The 25,512-nt window shown below is 40.7% G+C and overlaps 1 protein-coding gene across 6 annotated transcripts; it reads right to left on the bottom strand.

Moving 5' to 3' along the window:
* Nucleotides 1-8,177: 8,177 nt before the first annotated feature.
* On the bottom strand, nucleotides 8,178-25,182 carry znf574 (zinc finger protein 574). Of its 6 annotated transcripts, none has more exons than XM_020610898.1 (10): nucleotides 25,059-25,182; nucleotides 22,793-22,950; nucleotides 15,546-16,740; nucleotides 15,245-15,459; nucleotides 14,783-14,962; nucleotides 14,490-14,584; nucleotides 12,496-12,590; nucleotides 11,127-11,275; nucleotides 10,433-10,720; nucleotides 8,178-9,169 (listed from the first exon to the last, which is right to left on the bottom strand). In XM_020610898.1, exons 2-10 carry the CDS (start codon nucleotides 22,946-22,948, stop codon nucleotides 8,576-8,578), a joined length of 2,967 nt encoding a protein of 988 aa, XP_020466554.1. In that variant the 5' UTR covers nucleotides 22,949-22,950; nucleotides 25,059-25,182; the 3' UTR covers nucleotides 8,178-8,575. The 6 variants fall into 6 exon arrangements, with proteins under 6 accessions (XP_020466554.1, XP_020466555.1, XP_020466557.1 ...); XM_020610899.1 differs by lacking the exon at nucleotides 25,059-25,182 and adding an exon at nucleotides 24,845-24,986; XM_020610901.1 differs by lacking the exon at nucleotides 25,059-25,182 and adding an exon at nucleotides 24,881-24,986.
* Between the last annotated feature and the right edge of the window lie 330 nt (nucleotides 25,183-25,512).

Here is a 25,512-nt window from a genome sequence, read left to right as displayed (position 1 = left end):
TTTACTCTCTCTCTCTCTCTTTCTCTCCTAGGTAGTTTTCTCAAAGATGAATATCAACTCCCCCCCCCGTCTTTTCTCTCTGTTAGTCTCTGCGATAAGTATTTGAAATAAGGGAAATGGCAAAAAAACTGGCCGTATAGAAAACACACATTATCTGAAACAGACACACACAGACCAACAAACAAGAGGGAGGGAGAGTAATCATGTGTTACATCCCCAGCCAAGGTAAACTACCCTGACAGATTTTGACATGGCTACATGTTCAGAGTGACAAACGCTATCACACCACCATGCAACTCGCCTCTTACCCTATGACACACATCATTCGCTGTCAGACACACAAGCATATACACAAGTACACACACATAGAAACACACAGCAGAATCAGATGTAAACACACATCTGGGCACATGTTGACATAATGACACTGATTGGGAGAAGCAGAGGTAAACATACTGGGCATGATGTTAGATCAAACTTGTAATGGAGTACATTCACTCAGTAACAATAACTGAACAATTCTGAAGTATTTGTACTTTACCTGAAAGTTTCAGTTGTTTCATTCTTCCACTCCACAATTTTTCTGATGGAAATGATGTACTAAATTTATCTGACAACTTTATTTACAAGTTACTTTGTTGATTAAGATTTGTTTGCAGCAGAGAGATGCAACAAAGGTGCTTGTGATAGGATTTTTAAAATTATTGATTTTTAAAGATTTACTATACGCCGATCAGCCATAACATTATGACCACTGGCAGGTGAAGTGAACAACACTGATTATCTTGTTACAATAGCACCTGTCAGTATGTGGGGTATATTAGGCAGCAAGTGGACATTCAGTCCTCGATGTGTTGATGTGTTTGAAGCAGGACAAACAGACAAGTGTAACGATCTGAGTGACTTTGATAAAGGCCAAACTGTGATGGCTGACGACTGGGTCAGAGCATCTCCCACACTGCAGGTCTTGTTCCTGGTCTGCAGTGGTTAGTACCTATCAGCAGTGTCTAAGGAAGGACTGACAGTGAACCAGCAACAGGGTCATGGACACCCAGGGCTCACTGATGACCTACTGTAGATTAAACTTCTAAATTTCATTCATCCTTTTCAAAAGATTCCATTTTGTTTGAATCTCTGTTACAGTGGGAGAAAATAAGAAATACTGCACATTGATGAGCTGCAGTGGCCTGAGTGCCAGCCAACTGCTACACTGACTGCTGTGTACACAGTATTAGGCAGGTGGTCATAGTGTTATGGCTGATTGGTGGAAATAAAGTAGTTAAAATGAGCTCCACTTTGACTGACTATAGAATTTTAATTCCATGTACACATTAGGGTATACTGTACATACTGTATACTGTATGATAGTATATAATGCAGTTATAGAAACAGCTATTCTACATTGGGAGTACTTTCGATTCTTCACGTTTTGGTGCTAGTTCTTTTACTTTTGCATAGAGGGCTTTTACTGGCAATGGAGCATATTTCACTGATACTTAAGACAAGGATTTGCCCACTCTCAAAACTGAGTGTACACATGCACGCATATTGTACATTCAAACAATGCATCTCTCCTCTCACCAGAGTCCCCTGACACTTCATACAGGGCTCATAGAACGGAGATGACACTCTCCTCCATATTCATAATGTTCGCTCATACGAGGCACAACTCCACAACATCATGAGCCCACTGGAAGAAGACAGCAGTCTGATGTCACTGCCTAAAACCCCCATACCCCACTTTTATCGCATCACACTGTCTCATCCCCCTAACGAGACTGAGATACTGACCTTATGATATCTTTGTTCCTCTCTGGTGCTCTAGTCAGCCAAAGTAGCCTTTTCAATATAGATCTGTTTCTTAACCTTGCAGCCCCAGTGCTCCCTTAGCATTTTATGTCCTCCAAGGCTATTAAACTCACCACAGTGTGTTGAATCATTGATTTTGTCGCTCTGTGCATGAGGTGGCTCTTCAACTGCTAGTGATAACATTGTGTTGCCTTGCAGTGATATTTGTAAATAATGCTTTGAAAGAGTTTAAAATAGATGTTAGGACACAAGATTACTGTTAGATTTTAAATTTACAAAATGAGAACTAAACCTACCATGTGTATATCAATAATTAATCTAAATTGATCTAATCCACCAAAATTTATATACACACAGTGGGAACATACGTAGATCCAGTTTATGCTGACTAATCACCTCTGATTTGAGCCTTTGGATGTGTCGGCTTTGGTCTGTGCACTAAGCTGTCAACTAATCCAACAGCGGGGCAGATACAGTATGTGACAGTGCCGAGCTGTCTCCTCGGTTTGGTTTCAAACAGCACCCCCCACCCAATGCTTCATCATGTTTTCACCTATTCATTTTGCATATCAAGATGTCTTTGTCCAGTGGGCGGACAGCGCTGGGACACCTACTACTCACGCTTGAGCCTATTAGACTGCCGCCATGTCACACCAGAGGTTTTCTCAGGACGTGGAATTTTTTGCTATGTGTGTTTCTGTGTAGATGTCTGGACATGACTGCATCTGCATCCGACCAACTCGCAAATCTAAAATTCTGTATTTATGTTTTGAGTGTGTGTTGAAGGGTTGGGAGGGCCAGTGTTACCCCCTGACTGTGACCCACAGCTGCAGTTTTTAGGAAGTCAAGGGGAGTCTCTCTCATTCCATCACACACACTGACACACGCCCTATAGTCCCAGCATGTGTGTGTTGTCTAATTAACCTCTGGTCTAATTTACCCATCTTGTGGTTCTCAGCACTATTTATACTATATTTTGATAATCCACCATGCAGAAATGCAATCAGGAATTTAACTTAATATTACTGGCAATTTAGGCCTCACTGAAAGCCTGCTGTCACTCTGTGTTCCACTCTCCCTTCTCTCACTAAATATGCATTCAACAGCTGTCTCTCTCTCATCTCCATCCCACACCACTTTGTTCTTGACAAATTGATGTGGAGTGTTTTACATAACAACTACGTATCACACAGTCTCGCATACACATGCACACTCTAAATACCATAGACAGTACAAATGCAAACCTTACTCAACCATTACACATACCCTTTGCTGCAGGTGTGAAGAGCTCAGTGCTTGTAATTGTGAATATGTATTTAGAAGAGTGTTCCCTTAATTTTTCTTTTTGTAGAAGACAAATGTAGTTTCCATGTTAACTACTGTTTGGAAAGCATGAAAAAGTGGGGAGGGAGAGGGAGACTGGGTGGGGGTTTGACATTCTGCCCAAGCACTGAGCTCTGCTCGTGGAATAATGATTAGCTCCTCCAGGATTCTAGTCACATATGCTTCACTATCAATGAGTGAGAGAGAGAGGAAGGAAGAAGCATTAGGGAGGGGGTAGAGACGGAGGAGAGAGAGAGAGAGAGAGAGAGAGAGAGAGATGGGGAACTGAAGGTGGGGGTGTTAAAGAAGATGAGCACACAGGGAGAAGCGAGATGAACAAGAGAGCAAGGGATGAAAAAGTGAGGAGTAATGGGAGACCTAACAGAGGAGTGTAGTATGACATAAGCAGCAGACGTATGGTGCTAGAATGCTGCATACACACTGATGCATGTGTTCAGTGTGCAGGTTGAAAGATGGTCAGGCAAACTAAAAATGACGCAAGTGCAAACGCTGCATGCACACAAACACGCAGCAGCTCACACACACACACACACACACAGAAATACACCACTGCATGCGTGGAGACTACTTTGTCAAAGTCACACCAGGTACAGCCACCTCAGCAAAGAGAGACAGAGTCTATGTCACAGGGGGAAAGAGGAAGAGACAGAGACAGAGCAGAGGAGTGATGATGAAAAAAGAAAGGAGAAAAAGAAAATGAAAAAAGGACAGAGGATGGCTAGGAAGCATGTGCAAGCAAAAAAAAAAAACAAGTGTAATCACATGGAATAGAGAATGATAAATGAACACTATTACTTAAATAGGTCAATCATACATTAATAACTAGGATATGATAACAGAGTTGGGAAGTCAGCAGTAGCTTGTGCGCTCACTTAGTCAAACACAAAGGGCGACATCATGTTTTCACATACCCCCTAACTCATACTTTATTTGTCGAGACAGATTATCACGAGAAGTGAAATGTTTTTCCAACTGAGACGGAGAATCAGTATTATCATTTACTGTAATTCAATTTGCATAGCACAGCAAATAGCAGGAATTATTGTATTAAATTACATTCATTTTTAATGATATAAACAATAGTTAGATCAGTGCTGATGCTTTGATTTTAGACTGCCAAAACCTCACATATACACCATTCATCATGTTGTAATTACATGATCTTAACCAGCCTCCCCTCTTCTAGGATGTATGTGCAAAAAAGAAAAACATACTAGAATCACAGACTGGCTAAATGCAAACATGCACCACACCCCAAGCAGTATGCAGCTACAGTATATCTGCAGTGTTGTATACACTGTATAAATATAACACGACTGTCTCCCCATATACAGGGACATATTACATAACACTGCATATACAGTACTTTGACCTTTTTTTAGTGATTTATGGTACTTTCATTCTTCTGTAGCATTAGCTACTAAATGTGATTTTCAGTGGTAAAAGTTTTGACCTTTAAGGGCTACATGATAGTTTTGCTGTGATATTTATATTACATCACTCAGAAAGATATTGCAGTATTATTTAAATTTTTTGTTTAATGGCAGGATGAAATCAGCTGTTACATGTAAATAAGACATGATTATTTATTTATTTGGTTTATTTTGCATGAAGTACAGCAATGAATTGGTTATGAATGCTCATACAGTATTTAAAGACATGTCACTTTAAAAATATCACAGGAATACTGCAATTATCATATATGAAGAAAATGGTCCTGTTGTTAAACTGCATCTTTTCTTCACTGTGTCATCAAAACATAAATACTCCTTCATGTTGGCTCCGAAACAGATCTTTATCCGGCATCTCCAACTTGCAGAGATGTCGATAAAAATACCATCACTAAAGCACAACTTTACTGCTTCTCTGGGGACTCACTGGGTTCACAGTGACTGTACAGAAGTTTACTGTATGACTATTTTGCTTTACTTCCACTTGTGCACTATAATTTGTCTCCAGGATATTGTAGCTTAGTTCCGTAGTGCATCGTTCAGACAGACCATTATACCATTACACTACATTACTTCACATTAAAAGCCCGTACAGCAGATTGAAAAAAAGTCCAATTAAAACTGACAGCTAAGGTAAGAGTACTGATTATTCATAGCATTTATTAATGTGCCTTTTCTTTTTGTTTGCTATTTTGTTATTTAGGAGAATAGTTTACACCAGTGACTCACAACCAGGGGTACTTGTGTTCCAGGGGTACTTCTTCTTTGTGTGTGAAAAAGTGGAAATTACATTTCAAGTAAAAATGATCTGTAGCCAAAATAGAAAAATGGTTGAAATAGCTACAAATTATGGATAAATAGTTTCAGTTGCTTGCTAAAAGTATTCGATGGCTGAAATGGCTGAAATGGAATGCTGACGAAACAAATGCATTTAAAATATATATCCAGAAATAACAAATTGTACAAATAGTTAGCTAAAATAATGGATAAATGGTTAAAAGAGTTAGACATTACAGATAAGTGGTTGAAATAGCTTAAAGCAATGGATGAGTGTGGAAACAGCTACTGAATTAGTAGACAATGAATAAGTGGTCGAAATAGCTAAAATAATGGCTTCAAATAATATTAGCTAAAATGAGAAAATGTCAAAAATTAAAAGCTAAAAGTAATGGATACACAGTTGAAATGTTAACTAAAAATTGTGGGAAATGGTTGAAATAAAAGTCTAAAATAAGTAGTTGAAGACAGCTTAAAGAAAAAAAAGCTAAAAAATCATATATCCTTGAAACAAAAAAGCATTATACTGTATAAATATTTGAAATAACTAAAAGAAATGGGAACAAGGACAAGTGATGACTGTTAGCAAAAAGTTAAAACAGCTTAAAATAATGAAAAAAGTAATGGATAATTAGCACTGGCCAAAAGTAATAAACACAAAGTTGAAACATAATGTGGTGTAACATTAAATAGCTAAAATAATGCAATAATGTTGATACAATAGCTGAAAATGGTTAAAAATATTCTACCACTTAGTATAAATGCTTTTGATCTGGAGCTTTACACTGAAAACAGAAAAAATATGCCAAATATCATTGTTTATTTAAAAGATACAATAAAACTTAAAGCAACTTGTAATGGTGTTAAATGTCCACCTATCTATAGCTATCCGTTCCACTACATGCTCCTACCTGGAGATATGAGCTAGAAACAGAGGCCCTGATGTCCTCCACCTGCACGGGACACTGGGATGTCCGCTAGTTTACTGCTGTGGGAGCTGAATATCCACATTGCCTCCTGAGGGTCACTTGGGTATTTTTAGTGTTTAAAACAAGGTGAGAGTCAAAGGGTGACAGCAGCTACTGCACATGCTCGTTTCTCTTTTTTCCAGGTATCACAGTTGTCCAATAAATTTCACTGCATTAAAAAAAAAAAATCATATTCAGGTGCTGCTCCTGCAGTTGTTTATATTCATTTCAGCTATGTACATGCATGCTTATAAATCATTTGTATGTAAATTTGTGTGTATTTTCACACAACAGCCCGTTTATTCAACGGTGTGTTTTCAATTAAACAAACTGTTCTTCCTGTGAACTGCAGGCTTTTTTAATAAAAGGTGAAAATATCTTTAATTTACAGCGATGACCTTGGAGCTTCTAGATTTTAACAGTTTAGTTTTTAAAGATGAAATCGTTCCTCATGAACACTGCAGTGTCTCTGACTAGTTGCAGTGTTTTCTTTCTTTCTTTTTTTTTTGAAGATTATTACTTTGTCATTAATGAAGGACATTTAATTCAGCGGTTTGACAAAGAGCTGTTAAACAGCATACTTTCTTAACTGGTGGTGGTTTAAAAACATATTGCAAACAAAACCAGATCAGACATGTCAGTGAACATCTTGGAAACATCACGTAAATATCACACTCAAAGCCTTTTAGTTAAACTACAGACTTAACTGCATTTAAGTGCATGACTGTGTGAAAAATCTGTTCACCCATGGTCATTACTAATTCAGAACAAAAACAAAGCCACAAGGTTCAGTCTGAGTAAGGAATGAGCACAGCCAGATAACGCTGTCCTATGTACAGCAGAAAGACAAAGATTATACTGCAGTCAGACTGCCTCCCTCAGCGTACAGGTCTCATGATTTCACAGCCAGCGTCAACTATTTCATTACTCGTTTTCAGTTTCAGCGTTAGGCTGCAGATATGATAAACTTGCACTCCAACACAATTACAGCTCTCAAGATTTGCTAAGGAAAGGAAAAAAAACAACAAGTTTATTGTTTGGTTGCTTGTTGAGTGTCTTAGAGAAGTAATGAAGAGCAGCTGAAATTCTTGGCATTGGCTTCTTTTTGCTCCTCGGGAGCCCTCATAGTCCTGATATGCTTCTCTTTTTGCAGAAACACTGCCATTTCCTCATTTCAGTTACCCGCACAATCATCAGCATTTCTCCCTCCATGACATGAAAACAAACTAAGACTGAGTGCTTATGTGTGTGTGGTTTCAAACCCCCCTGTCAGCAATCACTGGGTGGGAGACAGCCATAAACTGCACTTCAGAAGCCAATAATGGGCTACTGCAGCGCTGGCAAAACTGATATCACATTATGGCTCTTCCCATTCACACACAAATAGGATCATTATTTTTGATAACTATACGGCAAGTGCTGGATAATTTCGTTACACTAGTTGCCACTGCATAATGTTGTACTTCAGCTAGGTCATCATAAATCCTGCTGTATTTCAGTTATTACTGTATTTAATTACAGCACAAAACCTATCAATAACATCCTACAAATTACTGGAACATCAGGGTTGATCTATACACACAATTCTACCTTATTGTGCCTTCCAAGAACATTAGGGTGTATGTGACAGAGTGGGACAAAGAGATTTGAAGAGCTGTACACTAACTGGTGCAGAGTCCGTCCGTTTTTCAGCAAAGGTCCTCACACTGTTTGTCAAAAGGCAGATGTGGCAATTTACTGCAGGGCCTATGAAGTCCATCTCTTCTGATAGGATGAGACTAATGCCCTTGTGTCATCCACCTTATAAAATGACTGACATTCACAGATGTGAAAGCTGAAGCTTTTTATTGTGAAGAAAGCAGAAGACATTTCACAGGCCACTGCCAGTCTTACCCTTATGAACAAGGGCTGTAAATACAATCAAGAACAAATTCTCCAACCTTTTCCCAAATGACTAATCTACGGTACAGTCTCCTCTCCTGAGCATTTCTTCCCTAGTTTCACTACTTTTTATACTGTTTCAACAATGTTATTAAATGACTGTTCACAGGAGGAGACCTTTATTTAAACTGGCTTAGAAACCTATCAAACTATATTCATATAAAGGTAACAACTGCACACCCTTTAATTACCAAACTGTTCACTCCATCAACATTGATGTTCTCAACAAACGTTTCACTCTGTCTAAACCATGTTCTCCTTTCCACAAAAATTTCTGAACTGCCTTCATACAGTCTCCTCCACTATGAACTCAATGGCGTGCTGCGGTGACGCCTCCACCATGGTGATTTCATTTCCATCCATGGTGATAGTGGGGACTGTAATGGTCTGAGCTCCCAGAACAGACGTGGGCAGGATGACGACTTGCGATGTTCCCTCCATGCCACTGAGCTGATCAGATGGGATCATGACAGTGTCTGTGCCTCCTTCGCCCCCCTGCAGGACATAAATTGTCTGCACAGAGCCAGACTCAGCCTCTCCTGCGGCGGCCAGAGAGGACAGCACCTTGGCCCCCTCCAGCACCTTCTGGACCTGGGCGGCCTCAGCTGCCTGTGCCACCTGCTCGGCGGTTTCCTCAGGCAGCTCTCCATGTAGCCGGATGTGTTTATCCAGGTTAGAACGAGATCGGAAAGCTGCAGGGCAGTGATGACAGGGGTAGGGCTTCTCGCCACTGTGGGTGCGGGCGTGCTCGGTGAGACGGGCAGCCACGCTGAAACTCTTACCGCAAATCCAGCAGCAGAAAGGACGCAGGCCACTGTGGATCCGCTCATGGTCCTGAAGGTGGGGCAGCTGGCGGAAGCGCTTGCCACATTTGGTGCACTGGTGGAGGGATGAAAAAGTGGAAAAGGGGAAGTGCATAAAAGAGTATTAAAAAAAAGTAAGGAGGCAAGAAAATATAAGTTACATTAACAACAGTGCTAGTGCACAGACTCAACTGCAATTTATATTTTCCTGCAGATGCAGCACTTCTGGCTGGGACAGAGTAGGAGCAGAGAGAACAGGGTGTGTGTGTAGACAGAAAGGGAAAGACAGATACAAAGCAATAACAATGACAAGTGTGTTACCCCGCAACGTTTGTTTCACTGTCGAATAATCGATTAATTGTCTCAGTCTATAAAACATTAGAAAAGTCCATTATAGTGTGCTAGAGCTTAAGGTGACGTCTTCTTGTTTTGTCCAACCAACTGTGCAAAGCCCAACAATATAGTTTATTACCATTGAAGGCGAAGAATACCAGCAAATATTTACATTTAAGAAGCTAGAAGCAGACTGTTGGGAATTTTTACTTAATAAATGACTTGCCACCCTCACATTTGCTCTCTGTTTGCTCCCACCTGAGTGCAGACGATGAACCATAACTAGACACCCGATTAACTTTGTTGTGCTTTGCTTTGATACTTACTGAGGATACTCAGATTGAAACTGTAATCCCTATCGTCAGTTTTGCAGTTTCAGTATCTCTGTGAATTATTCTCTAATAAAATTGCCTTTCCTGTTGAGTTTGCTCTTTATATACTCAGCAAATATAGGTGTTCCTTCAGGAACACACACTATATTTGATTTAAATTAAAACTAATCCTCCAAAACTGCCTCTGTGTTTGAGGACCAATACTGCTTGAACCTCAGTTTTTAGCCTGCCTGATAGATATGACTCCAAGCAAAGCCACAAACATTAAATCAATTTCTACAGACTGATGTGCTGTGATGGGCTTGAGTGGGTCTATAGTTGATGTCCCGCCTCATCACCAGAGCAGTAGAGGGAGAGGCAGAAAGTCCCAGAATAGTAACAGACACAGAGGGGCACTGACAGGCCTTAACTCAGCCCTGCCATTAATCACAGGTACACTTGGGGGAGGAAACACCCGTAGGACACTGCATAAATGGTCATGGTCCGCAGCCGGAGAGATGGCCACAGCTAAAAAAAGGTGTGACCGCGGGGATGAGGTAGTGCTGGATTTCAATTTAAAATACAGGTGTTAGAATGACTGAAAGCCTTGTAGGAAAAGGACAAAATATGTTTCAAGAGGTGGAGAGAAATTCCCTCTTTATGCAAGAACCACACACCACCACCCTCCTCCTTACCTCAAAGGGCCTCTCATCAGTGTGTGTCCTCATGTGAACACTGAAGGTGGAATTGTAGGCAAATTCCTTCTGGCAAATCTGACAGTGGAAGCGAGGTTGGTTTTTGGACTTGCTGAGCGTCCCTTGGATATGGGCCAGCACATGTTCCTCCAAGGCACCGTTGGAGGTAAATCGGCGGCGGCAAGGCCTCACTGGGCATTTGAGAGGTGTCTGGCCTGTGTGGGATAACCGATGAAGGTCGAGGCCCTCTTGGGTCATGCAACGGTGGCCACATAGGTCACACTCAATCTGAGGGAGGAAAAGAGATAGGAGGGAGACAAACCACAAAGTAAGGACATCGAAGACAGAGAGGGAGGCAATTAACGTAAAGAAAAAAGACTGCTGATTTTATGGTCTAATCAGGATGTAGCCACAATATCACAGTTCAATTACAGTGGGAGACCTTTGTTAGATATCACCCCGTTCTCCCTATTCCCACATCTCTTCTTGGTCTCAAATGTCAGCTATCCAATAAAGGCAATATGACAAAAATCATTTAAAAAAGATGGAAATAAACTGATTTTAAAAAAGGCACACAGCATTTCAAGTACTCGCTTCATTCTTATTAAACCTATGTATGCTCTCTCACTCTTTGAATGTCCTTGGAGTTGAAAAGTTTAAAAAACCACCAATAATGATGTTCTGCGCTCCTAACCTGCCCGGTGCATCGTCCCCGCCCCTGCCCCCGTCCACGGCCAGTGTTCCTCTCCTCCTCAGAAGTTGGACAGCGCTGCAGGTGGATTTCCAGCACTGCCTGGTTCACAAACTGTGATGAACAGTGAGGGCAGTTCGCTGGCTCCTTGTCTACAATGAAAAAGTGACAGAGTTCAGACATATTGTCAGACTCCTCATACTACAAGCAGCTACTGCGCCATGCTAGTGTCTGGTGAACAATCGTGCAGCGACAGGTGATAGCCTGCATACAGAAATGGCCACTGATGGGCAACAGTGTCAGATGCAGACAGTTTTTTAGTCTCAACAAACAATGGAAGATTGTGACTGTGGTCAGTGGTTGCTCCTAATATGAACACACAGGAAGGAGTTGGCCCCTCTGGCCCCGAACGTGTTCTGCAATTAGTGATTAAACAAAAATACTTTTTACATAACAATTTGACACATCAGAAAAAGTCTAAGTCACAAAGAAGAGATGTAAATAATAAAGTGAATGATGGCAATTTCAAAAGTTTCATTATTTATACAGTATAAAATGGGTTTTTGTGATTGAGTGTCAAAATTGTTGCAAATTAATTGGCCAATCAGTTCATCAACTAATCATTTCAGCTCTAATCTCTTGATGCCCTAGTTGTGCTTTGGCAAAGCAAACTCACTCTAACTGGGCTGTTCTTGAAAACCTGGCTGGGAAAAAAAAAAAAAAAATCACTGATGGTTCATCAGTATGCCCACAGGTCATCACACCAACAGTTTGCAATCTGCTAACCATCTGTACTGTCTGGCCCAGTGGGGGGGGGGGATACCCACCCTGCTCACCACTGGGACCCTCTAATTACGATTTCAGCCTATGGCCCTGAACTGATCAATGGATCAATCTCTCCAATCATCTTTCTCAGAGGAACCGCATGCCTCTGCCTGATGCACGCTGACTCATCACGCTTAACTAACAAGGTTGCTATGCCAACGCCCCCCTAATTTAGATGAAGTGTCAACATGTTAACATGTTGACCCAATTCATTTACCTTCACCTTCCTCTTCCTTTCCATATGGGATGCAAATCAATGGAAAGTCACGGACATAATGCATCACAGGAACAATACACGTAATATGGATGTAGGACTTCCCAGACAAGCTGATGGGGGAATTTATTGCTTTAAACAATAGCAACACCCTGCATGCTGTACTGATGAGAATATCGTATTGTCCATTTTAATGAGGCACATGAACTTGCAAGACGGAAGACAAGAAATGGTTGCAAAAACAAAGGATGTACAATAAGAAGAGAGATGTAAGGACAACGGCACAAATATGGGGGTGAATAATATATGTCAGGCCAAGCCCTGATCTCTCACCCTGATGAGTGAGGGAGTGCAGGTCCAGGTCTTTCCTGCGTTTGAAGGCCGCTCCACATTCAGGGCAAGGGAACGGGTGGCTGGTGTGGAGCAGTCTGTTTAAACACAAAAACACACGTAACCAAGTGCACAAACACAACAAAGTAAGCTTATTTAACTATATAGCAGACAATGATAAGTTTCAAACTTTTTAAACTCACAAATATTAAAAACCAAACATATCCAGATGGGAAATCGGCAAACAGCATGCCTCGCAGGTGTAGGCAATAATTATCTACATTCAATTAAAATGAATAATTACACCTAAGCCCCACAAATAAAAAGAAAAAACTTAATAAAAAGATGGAAAAATTCATGTTCTGTTTTCAAGCTGCCTGCGTGCATAGCTGTGCTTCAGGTTAAATAAGGCGTATTAGCTGAACGGCTGGAGATAAAAGAACAGCAGTAACCTGGGAGGAGTCGGAGTTAGAGCATGAAAGACTATATTTATCCATTGCATAATGTTACGCTGGATGTGCCTTAGGGGAGGAGAAAAGTATTAGAATGTGTTCACCTACTGCTGCATCAGGCCTGCTTTCACAGAATGGAAAAAAAAAGAAAACACTGTTACTTTTGGCAGCTTCTAAGAATCTGAACAGACACGAATGATACTGAAGTTTAAAAACATACATGTAGGCATATGAATTATGTATAGCAAAAGTACTTAACCATAAAATGACTTAAAGTAAAGCAGGATGCTAGAGGTGATGGACAAGGACCTCTCAAGGCGTGTACAAGAGGCCAGGCTGTTTCTGTTCCCTGTTCAGCAGACAACAGAAATCAATATATCAGGGACAGCTGACCCTGAACCGACTGGGAGAATTCAATGTTTTGTCAGGGTCACCTCTCCTCCCAGCCAGATGTTCTTTAATGAGTAGAGGTGATGCTGAACATGCAGTATTAGTACTACATGGTGGTATCCACTGACTAAGATGAACACTTTATCATTTGCTGTACCTCTCTGGTAGGAACTTGATTGTCTCTGCTGAGCTCAGAGTTCATTCTTGACCATGAAAATAAACAAAGAAACATCTTAACTCAAGAACCTTTTTTTGCAGGTGACATATGAGCAAGCTCCATCTGCTCATAAAGACGGTGAGATGTAGCCCTGAGAAAAGTCTGCAGTTGGACGCTGACTTAACATTATTTTCAAAGTGAAAATCTTTGGGTTTGAGGCTATTTTTCAAACAAAACAATCTATGATGGGCATCTTCTTCCTTTTCTGACATGTTATAGACCATTTTCATTTATCAAAAATTCAACCAGGCATAACATTAATTCCTACTTTTTAGTAGAGCAGAACGTGGCCAAAATGTTACATTTCAATATCAGGATAATCACAAGTGTGCGAGCAAAGGAACTTTGTTAGAGGTGTGTGTGTGAGTGTGTACAGCAGGACGGCATTTAGTGTCTCAGCTTCTTTTTCTTTGCTTTGCTTTTCACTCTCCAACGCACTGACTTTAAAAAAAAATTGACATTAAAGCACTAACATTCAGATTTAATTTTGCACGGTTAACATCCACAACGAGATCACTGTCCTGCTGGTTTAAAAAAAATTTATTTTCCACCACATTTTATCCTCTCTTCCTTGCTCAACCAGGCAGGACAGGAACAGGCTCTTCCTCCATCCTGGGTTGTTATCGTTATCATCTCAATTTATTGGGCCTCTGTCTGTCAAAGCGACTGATGCCCAAGGGCACCCACACATCTCAGTCAGTATACCTGCTACACAGCTTAAAGGTCTTTCTTAGTAGTTGGACACAGCTCAGCTACTACTACAGCTCCAGGCGACTGGGGGATATCTAAATCCTGCCGTAATTCTAATGTATTTACACAGTAAACAGGGCTTGAAATGATTGAATATGGCCAACTTTCTAACAAGTTGCAGATAATTCCACTTACACTCAAATAAAAATGCAAAGAAAATATGCTAAAATTTGATTAAGTATTATTACTTGTGATGGTTAAGTTGATCCTCCGTGTTAAAGCGTGACGGGCAGTGAGGACAAGGGAACAGATGAGCAGATCCCTCACTGTCCAAAGTACACACCTGCACATAAAACAGTCAAGGTCAACAAAAAAGGACAATTCTTTTTCAGTCATCTACTATTTCAAAAGTGTGACACCTACTAACTAAACAACTGATGACAGCCACACAAATCTCAGAATTATCTGAATTTCATGTAGCGTTTTTCCATTATACACTGTATATGTTGAGAACTATTTTAGCAAACAGAAAATGGCGTACCGGCTTTCGTCCACGCTTGCGCCGTGGCTCTGTTGATGTGTGAATGCGTTGATGTCTCTTCAGGGTGGCTGCCTGGGAGAAGTTCTTGTCACAAACATCGCAGCTGAAGGGCTTGGCGCCTGTGTGGCTCATGCTGTGGCGCAGCAGGCTCTGGGAGTTACTGAAGGACTTTGTGCACACCTGCACAACAAAAGTAATTTTAAATTATAAAAAAAAAAAAAAAAAAAAAGAAAAAGATTAAGTTGTACATGACTAAATGTGCTCAAATCATAATTTTCCAAGTAATTTCCACTGTGTAATGATACTGGAGAATCTGTCAAATATAATGAGGCTAGAGGTTCACATCTTATCTGCCTCCACTTCAAAGCATTTCATCATCTTCTCAGCATCAGCGACGTTACATAAATGACATTTACATCAAAGCAAATTATCCCTCAGACTTGAACAAATCTTGACTGGCACCTTGCATGTGAAGAGCTTTTCTCCAGTGTGGCTGTACACATGAGTGCGGAGGAAAACGCGTCGGGTGAAGGTTTTGCCACAGTAAGGGCAAACGTGGGGCAGCGGCGTGCGAGCCCAGTCCTGCATCAGTTTGGCAGGCAGAGGGTGGTTGGTGCTGTCTGAGTCTGCTGCAGTGCTGCCCTCTGATTCTTCTTTGACACTAGAACCCTTTTTTCCTGACAACAAAAGACAGATCACTAGAGACCAAAACATCCTGCAATAAATCCCTTAATTTGGGTCTAAAACAAGTAATTCCACCTACCTTTGAGTGCGCTGGTACCACTCAGGATCCTGAAAATGGGCCGCTTTCTCTTAGAAAGAGGTGAACTTGACTCACTAGCCGAGGCAGGGGGGGAACGCAGCCGCTTTGAGCTCTGTGAGGTATCCTGGGTTTCAGCTTTAGCTGTCTCATCAGCAGTTTCAGCTATATCTACCACTTCTTTCCCTGATGTAATACAATGCTCACGGCGATGGTACAGGTACTGGGTGGTATTCATAAAGCTCATATCACAATGGGAGCAACTGTGTAGTGGCTCCTTCAGGCCATGATTCTGCTTACGATGAGTAACTAGTTCTCCCTCCTCGCTGAAGCTCTCCCCACACTGGGTGCACATAAACAACTCTGGCTGTGTGAAAGTGGAGGTCACACTGGTGGTGGAGGGAGTGGCATCCTGCTCCTGTTCATCAGTTCCATTGCTCTGGGTACAAATGTCCTCTGATGCTGCTTCAGCAACAGCTCCCACTTTTTCCTCACCTTTCTGCCGGTGTTGCTTGCGATGGTAGAGAAACAGGGTGGTGTTTAGAAAGCACTCCCCACACACAGAGCAGCGGTGCAGGGCTTCCTCAAAGCCGTGCTGGGTCTTGCGGTGGGCCACTAGTTCAGACACCAGGCCAAAGCATGAGCCACAGTCCACACACAGAAGAACCGGATCAGGCTTAGGCTTTTTGTTTGCCCCTCTTTTCTTGGCAGACGAATCCTCTGGATTTGATGTCGCAGCCGTCACCTCGAAAACAGGAGGATCAGAGTTCTGAGCTGAAGAGGCCTCGGCAACAGGCAGCTTCTCTTCGTCTGTTACAACGTCCTCCACTGGTTCTGGCTTAGGTTTCTTGCTAGTTTGAGTCTTTGAGAGATAAGAATCTTTAGGATTTAGAGTTGAAGTGGAGCTCTGAGCTAAGGAAGTCTCTGCCTCGGGCTGTGAAGTAAAATCTGACTTGCTCCCAGAGGTGGACTGCTGACATGTCCCTTCTTTACGGTGTTGCTGCCAAAGGTCCAGGGTCTTGAAAAGTTCATCACAGTCCCCACACTGATAGAGGATTCTGGGCTGGTCTGATGACAGCTTTGGAGTTCTGGCTCCACACTGATTTAATATATTCTTAACAGGTAGCACAGAAGAATGTCCTGCTTGGCCTTGAATCTGTGTGACTGCAACTGTTCTTGATATATTTATTACCTGTTGCTGCAAAGACAAGGGATGAAAAAAGAAAGAAATCAAAAATTGTCTTAACTTGTTCTTGGTGTTTCTGTGTACAAATGAAATTATTTGCAATACAATTCAAATAACAGTTTCAAGTTGATTCATAATGAAATCTTTAGAATTTTAATGGGCCTGACAGATGAGGAATGAGAATTTGGTGTTGGGGTACTGAGGTCAATTAGAGCCAAGGCTCCCCTGAGACTGTTCAGACAGCTGAGATAAGGCCTCAGCGTGACTGATAACTATCAAAGGTTGAGGTCAGTCTGCTGGGTATCACATTTTCTCCCTCTCCATCCATTTGCACGATGGAAACAGAACAGCAAGGTCAAGGTTAAAGACATCTGAAACTTCCTTAGTCACAACAATTTAACATGTCTCACATAAAGTAACAATGTGTGGGCTTTTGTTTTAGTATTCAGTTATGCAAGTAGTGAAGACGTCCAGATGTGGTCTGGCTGATTCAATAGCATTCTGACTGCACTTACACGCTGTTCTTTTTTCTGCTGCTTTTAATTAATATCTCTTTTGTTAGAGGTGTCTATACTTTTAATTTGACACTATAAGTTTATTTTTCCATCCACTCTTAATTTACATTTTAATGTTTTTATGCATGCACACATTATGTAAAGCACCATGAATTGCCTTTGTGCATGAAAATGTGCTATACAAATAAACACGCATTGCCTTGCAGCTTATGCACAAACTTGCATTTTTCAAATACAAGCTGTATGTTAATGGGGTCATAGTCTGCACCAACCTTCAACTTTGCAGATAATTTAATCTTTCTATAACCAGTTGAAGATAAGAAAGGCTTGGCCCATGGTCTGCTGAGAATTACTGTTTCTAACCTTTAAAAGACTGTAAGCTCGTGTCTCCACTGCCACTTGAAACTGGCACAATTCACAGCATTTTAAAGCTACAGTGATGTGCTTAGCTTGTCCACGCTATCAAAGTGAATAATAAAATATTATTAACTGTGTCATGAGCAAAATGTTAAAACATTATGTCACAGGCAAGGAACAAGTTATGTTTAGTTAAAGCTACATTGTTTGGTGAGAGCTTTAAATCTTGTCAATAAAAGGACAAATGCATTTTTATCAGGGTGGCACAGAATATAATTTTGTTGGCTATAAAGCACAGTCTGACTAACTGCTTTCTGTCTACATCAACCAAGCCTGGGATGGAGCAGCAAGTCAGGATCAGTCAAAATCAACCTCAATATTTTGAACTAATCTGAAATGTAAAGAAAGCTGGTTTATCTTCAATAATACACAGTTAAATGGTTCAAAGAATGGGAGGAGAGCATTTATATGGAAGCTCAGTATACGAGTTAAATGATGTTTACCAATTATTTGTCCCCAAAAGGGAGGTGGGGGGTGGCAAGCCATGCCATCATAATTTTTCAGAGGCCCAAAATAAGCAACACTATTTTTGAGACCTAACCTGCTCTTAAGACAAAGCATCCCTGAATCCAATCCTCATCCAAGCAAAGAGCAGACACAGTATGTGGCTTGACAAACAGCATCAGTGTTGTATTGCCCAGGTTAAGCAGTGGCTGGTCGAACTGGCGAACACCTCTGCGAGCCGGGACTGCTCAGCTGACCAACCACTGACACTGTTTTATCAAGATTGTCTAATGAAAGAAGACTATTAACAATTCTGGTGAGTCTGTAGCTATAATCTCACCAACACAAGTTCTGTATGGATATAGGAGTGAAGGCAAGCCTATGGGGGTCATCGGGGGGGGGCACTGTCTCACTAACTGGTGTTTCACTGAGTTGGGCCCACGACACTGAGAAGGCTCGGTGTGTTCCAGCATCCCAGAACCACCCCCCTCTTCGCCTGCATCCACACATTCAACACAAATCGTCATCTACTCTCTTAATAATTCAGGCTAACTGTTGCCACTAGCAAACGTTTCAACTCTATTGAAGCTTGACACGGTGGAGAACTTATGCCATTTTATAAAGATGCAGAGTTTTTGTTCAGTCTAGTCAACTTACAACATTTCAAAAAGGCGTGTAAGGCAATTCACAAATGTGCACAAAGTCACTCATAAGACCTACTAGCATTTCTGCTAACTTCCTCACAGCTCAATCATACGTGAACCCTGGCTCACCAAAAACGACTCCCTCTCTCTGACATGCAAAAAGCTTAAACCTTGTTATGCAGCACTAATCTTTAACTGGTGATTCTTCTGATAAGTGGACAGGTCTTTAACATTCTGAATAGGGCTTTTCACACTGTGCACAAAAGACCTCGGACAGTTTTAAAACCGAGACTGTGCTGCTTTTCTTTTTTCACATATCTGATCAATAGTTTTTTCACCTCCAACCAACATCTTTCAAAGGAAACATCACAATGAAAAACTGAAATTCTGTAAAATTCTGAACATTTTTATTTACTCTTTAAGTACCCAAGTAGTGTGGCCTCACCCTCTCAGATAAGTCATGCTTATTACTAATACAATTGACAAGTCAGTGTTTTTCATGTTTAAGTTGGAGGTTCCATGTATTTATACTATACCAGTTGTAAGCATACAGTATACTCACAGGAAAATAAAACATTGAGTCATTTTGACCTACAATATGTGACAAGTGCACAAGGTCTGTATTTGGTTTATATTTCTCCATTATTACTTACTCAACAGCTGCTGTGCATAGTTTTAATCAGCCAAAACACAGCCAGATGGCTACTCAAAATTATTATGGCTTGACTGGGTGTAGTTAACCGGTGCTGAGGCCTCAACAGAGGAGGATACCCCCAAACACAAAAGCACATCCCTATATGATGAATGACCTGGTCCTACTCTTGTCCTGCAAGCTTTTGTCTGCACTGCCCATTTACCCACACTAAGCTTGGAAACCAGTCTAATCCTGAATAAATGTATCTTGGTATTTCTTTTTCTAATTTGCATACAGAAAACTTTAAAGCTTATATTTATTTGAATCAGCCATTTCAACAGCTTGTCTACTGTTTACCTTTTTAAGTTTTTCCAATTTCCGTGTATTAAACTACAAAACTGGCAGAAACTAATTTTACTGACATCATCAGCAAGAAAAGCTGTGAGCCACCAGAACATCAAGACTGAATGAAGCGCATATAGTGCACGTCAAATTATAGTGTGCCAAATTTAATATCTAACAACACTTGACCATGCATTTGACACATTTACAATTTTTAAAACTAGAAAACTAAAGGATTTAAGCTCTCAGGTGGCAGCCCAAACAGATTTTCATTATCTAATTTCTGAAACAATATTGGAGCTCTTCTAATGGTGTGAGAGGTAAAGTGCATATTTTTACTAAGTTCATAAGGACGTTTGCAAATGAGTTACACTTTGGTCCAAAAAGGAAATAAGGATGGGTGAATCTGTGTAGTCAGAGCAGGGTGCACTTCTGATGAACTAAATCACTTACAAGGCAAACTTGTTTAGTGAGCAGTTCTGGGGAGACAGTTCCAGGTTAGCTCATTCTCTTTTAAGTATGTCTCATGTTCAGACACAGAAGAAAAGAGGAAGTGCTAATTACACTTTGGATTGAATTACTAATCTGAGAGATGGGCACAAAAGTTTGTTAAAAGAGCCCTCAGGATCCATTTGAAAGAGCCATTGTTTTAGTCCGTGTCACATAATGTACACATAAATTATGATCATCTAGCTAATGAAGTGGAGATGCTTGCAATTAACCATCTTATGGCAAAATAGGGGCCAAGAAGCCATAAAGTGCAGAGGTTTTACAATATTTCTCCACCTGATTCAACTATGAGAAGGCCCATGAGCAATCCATCAGAGAAAGCATGGCACTGACTGATGCATTTCTCATGCTCCTCTTCCCGCTGGCAACTCAAGATGCAATCTGTCTGCCCTGACAGTGACCGTGCTTTATGGACGTGTGCTGAAGACTGTAAGAAGGAGTCTGGGCAGAAACTCACCCAGCCATGCCCTGATGCTAAACAAAGGCCAATGACTGCTTTTAACCCTGAGGGTGTTCTGAAGCTGTGGTAAAAAAGGTAAAAGTAAAAAGTACCAGTTGCACCAAGAATCAGTTCAATATGTCAAAGTTAAACAGATAAACTCTGAAGCAAATAGTGTCTTTGCAGGACTCTGTATTGCTAGAGCTCAGCATTTGATGAAATGTATTCCAAGAGAACATATTATAAACAGGACACAATGGAAAAAAAGCACACTATGAATACTATGCATTATGAAAAGATCCACAGGGGTCTCAAATTCACTGAGCCACACAAGAGAAATACCACTGAATTTACATTCAGGATACATTTAGTGCACAGCAGGAAAACACTAAAATGACACAGGCTGTAGCCCTTGCAGACAGAAGCAAAAGGATAGCCTTGTCACAAGGGACAAAAAACCCTACTTGTTTTCCTTTTTCAATTCTCTTGAAAAAAAAAAAAAAGTTACTGGAGGAACATTCTGGTGATTTACCTGGCCTCAGAGGACACCGTGTAAATATGACATGCTGGACCTCAGTCTGGGCTCTTCTGCTCCCCTTCCTTCCGGTTTTAATAAACTATGATTTGCACAATTAATTAAAAATGCCCTAAAAATGGTAGTGGAAAATGCAGTACTCTTGCTATTGAAAGGGGAAACTGAAAATCATATGACCAGAAAAAAGAAAAACTCCTCTTTCCACAGGCCAATATGTTACAACATAAATTAACTGACAAAACTGAAGTGTGAATCAACAGATCCAAGCTAATTTGAGATATGAAACATGTCATACATTCTGAAATATAAAGCTAAAAGCACACCATGATCCATAATCATTCCACTTATAGCGCTGCCACTTTTGTGCCTGTTACACTTGTTTGCCTCACTGGTGACTCATTACTCTGATAAACACTGTGCTAATGTGTTATTTTGCCATTACTCTAGACAGAAAGCAGGTCTAGGTAGCAATTAAGTACTTAGAAAAAAAGCTGTTGAATAAGCTGTATGCTATAGTAGACAGCCACTGCTAATTTAACGCAGTAAAAATTAAGGATCTGAAAAACACACTACTATGATACCTTAGGGACAGACATTTATCTTTAAAATGTCCGTGCAGATTCTCAGTCATTAATGTCTCAGAAAGCTGAAAAAACTTAGAAAAAAATCAACTGGACTAGGTTTTTAGGTTGAAGACGTTTCACCTCTCATCCAAGAGGCTTTATCGGTTCTGCCCAACTGGCGATGAGTCAGAGATATTTATCCCCATCGGTGGTGTTTCAGTCCTTTGATGCCCAACAATGTCCCCTAATGACTGATTCGTTATAGCCCAGTATCGGTGAGTGACGTTACCTGTCTTTGAACCCTCACCTGTGAACCGACGCCTATTGTCCTGGTGGGCATGTTTGGGCAGAGATCTCAAAACAAAGTTGTAGATGGATGACAAGTTGTGTTTTAGTCCACGGTCCCTATTTAGTGAGGGGTGTTCTATTTGGACAAAAATTGCTTCCTCGACTCCTCTCTCAAACTAGCGACGTTCTCTGGAGAAGATCTGAACTTCACTGTCCTCAAAAGAATCTCCAACTCAATGCCAGTCGGGCAGAACTGGTGAAGCCTCTTGGATGAGAGGTGAAACGTCTTCGACCTAAAAACCTAGTCCAGTTGATTTTTTTCTAAGTTTTTCAGCTTTCTATGACATTGATGACTGAGAATCTGCACGGACATTTTAAAGATAAATGTCTGTCCCTAAAGTATCATAGTAGTGTGTTTTTCAGATCCAGTTTTTTCAGCTTATATTTAAAATGTTTACTAGTATAATGTATGTGCATGCATGTGTTGTAGTGTAGTGCAAGTAGAAAGGGGAATCCAGCCTAACAAATAAATGAAGATACACTAGACCTTGAACCTATTTTATGAAGTCACTTCAATCAATTTATGACTAAAGTTGTACATGTTACTTCAATGTCATTCTCTAGATATGATTCAGAAGCTTTTATGCAGTGACAAGCTGACGATTGTCTATCCTTGTACTTAAAACACCCAGACTCAATCACATGACAAAGTGTTGACTGTGCCAGTATTTACCTGAGCCTGTAGCACTGGAAAAGTAACAGGGGTGGCTCCGGATGTGTTTGGCTGTTCCTCATCAGCAGTGCACGTTAACTGGTGTTTGAGTACCTCTTCAAGAGTGTTGAACTCCTGGTAGCAGGGGAAGCACATGTACACTGACGTTGCCTCCATAGCTGCCATGGGAGTAGAAATCAAAAGCATTTCATAAGAGACAGAGGAATGCAAAACTGATTTAAATAAAAGTGCAACAGTTCACAAAACTCAACATGATTTGAATGTGAAAGTAATATCACAATGTGAGCTTCATACAAATGCCTAGCCACCAGTGCATTAGATTTGAAGTTAGGTTGCCCTCTCCTGATGAAATGAAGTGCCTGCATATATTATCAGGATAACAGCTTGGACTGAAGTGCCAGGTGGCGAACTCTGAGGTTGCCAAGATGACTCACAAAGCACTGAGCTTGGACTAATTGTTATTTTGACCATGTAGGTTGCTGCTTAGGTAGAGACCTTGCCAAGTGTTTCTCTCTCACTGCCATTTCATGGGTCAAGCCGACATTTAGCTCCAACATCAATTAGATATGTGCTGTAATTGGACCCACTGGAAGCGCAGTCTAGCTCATAATGCTACTGAATGTAACTATAATGAAAATACTGTGCTTCAGTCCTCCCCACGTACTGGATACCAGTCAGACTTCATACTGCACTAGCAAAACTCTTACTTCAACAAAAGAACTTAACAAATAAAACTACTGAAGGACATGCACTTCCCATTGAATTAAATGGGAAAGTGTGTCCAAACTTTTAACTGGTACTGCGATAATACCTTTGAAAGATGACAATGTGATACACTTTTTAACTTACGGTCTTAATTTGCCACACAAGGCTGTACTGCTGCTGTTGATTTAGTACTTAGGTTCATTGCATATCACTTGGGTGTGCATGCCTTGATTGATCACTAATTAGTCATAAATGTGTACAAGTTAAATTAATATGACTGGTCCTCCATCTTATGACGTCAAGATCTAATTTTAAGACTTAAATTGTTTATATTGAAATAGTTTTAAAAGTTGTTTAATCAAACTACATAAAATGTTTGTATGTCAAGTAATTATGCAGAAAACCTCAGGTAAGGCCATATTATTCCATCAAATCATTTTATAACATTTTCTTTATCAATAATCTCATAATTATTTTATTAAGTGATTGTTGAGCGTTGAAACGTCATTAATGACAAAGATACATTTTACTGCCATGATTTTTATTTTACGATCACAAAAAATGTAGCTGATACTAGGGCAATTTTGACATTATACTTAAAAATGATAAACAGTTAATCAATTATTGAAGTTTTGCCAATTAATTTACTGTCAATCATTTAACTGATTACTCAACTAAACATTTCATCTCTTGAGTGCTGGTTGGTATCTGGGGGCCTAATGAGAGCAGGGGCTCAATAACTAAGTTTTGACATGGGGCCTCTCAGATTATTTCGGCCATGATTTGTATCGGCTTTTGGCCATTTACCTGAAAGCAAAAGCAGTACCCTTCCTTCGTGAAACACGCTGGTATTAGTGAGCTACGTGGACCTAAAACGCAATGTATATTAGTCCATGACCTGCATTATGGAGGATGACCTAACACGAGCCAGTAATTATGAGTATTTGCGACAGGGGCAATGTCAGTCCGATGTTGATTCACAAGCGGACAATGACGACAAACATACCAGTCAGTCACATTTAATGCAATCGCCGGCTAAGAGTAAGCCTCATGTTAGTCCCTTTGACAGTTTTGCTGGGGTCTGACCTGAGCTAACGTGAACGACAGACCCACAGCTGTTCGAAGCTAACTGTTAGCTGCTAGCTAGCCAGCTGTATTATCGCTGACTAGTACTGTGATGGTAACATACAACGATGGCCATCTTTCTAGCGACAAGGCTTAACTGCGTGGTAGCTAGCTCTCTTGCTAGCCGAGAAGCTAATGAAACAACCATGGGATAAATTCTTGATAGCTGACGTCGTTGCTAGATTGGCTAACAACTAAACCCCTTTACCACTTGGTGCTTACTTTGTAGTACCAAGGAGAAGAAGAAGAAGAAAATACCGAAGATAGAAGGCGGGATACGCTTCTTCGGTGGTATAATGGCGGCGACAGACTAAAAGTTAACATTAACTGTCTCCCCCCGTTGAACTCCTCCATACATAAATATAATTATGTAATATATATCACAGAAAAAGTACCGTCTATATATAATATATATAATTAATTCAACATAACTCACCGAACGTAGACGTTACCGATCGAGGAAACAGGACAACTTCAGTTTTTTCTGCATGGTAGAAGGCTCAATCTGATTGGCTGTAGCGATCAGTTCATACACCAATAGGGTTTGACTACACATACCACTGAGGGAGTTTGTAATTCGAAAGCGCGCCAGTAGAGCAGTGTAAACGGTAAAAACGGTAAAAAAAAAAAAAAAATTGATTGATTACCGAGCCGCACAGGTCCAGGGTTACGAGGAGTCATTGGTGCTGCTGGAACTAGCCTATAAAATATCCCTCCTCAAACTCAGTACAGGCAGCTGCATGACGCATCTCAATCGGGGGCGGCTGTGGCTGAGGAGGTAGAGCGGGTCGTTTCCTAACCGGAGGATTCGATTCTCGGCTTGTCCAGTCAACATGTCGAGGTGTCCTTGAGCAAGACACTGAACCCCCAGTTGTGTGAGTGCTTGGGAG

Source organism: Monopterus albus, unplaced genomic scaffold, assembly GCF_001952655.1.
Source record: "Monopterus albus unplaced genomic scaffold, M_albus_1.0 scaffold107.1, whole genome shotgun sequence".
NCBI classification, from domain to species: Eukaryota; Metazoa; Chordata; class Actinopteri; order Synbranchiformes; family Synbranchidae; genus Monopterus; species Monopterus albus.
Note: the sequence above shows the minus strand (reverse complement) of the source record. Positions and strands in the feature narration are given on the sequence as shown.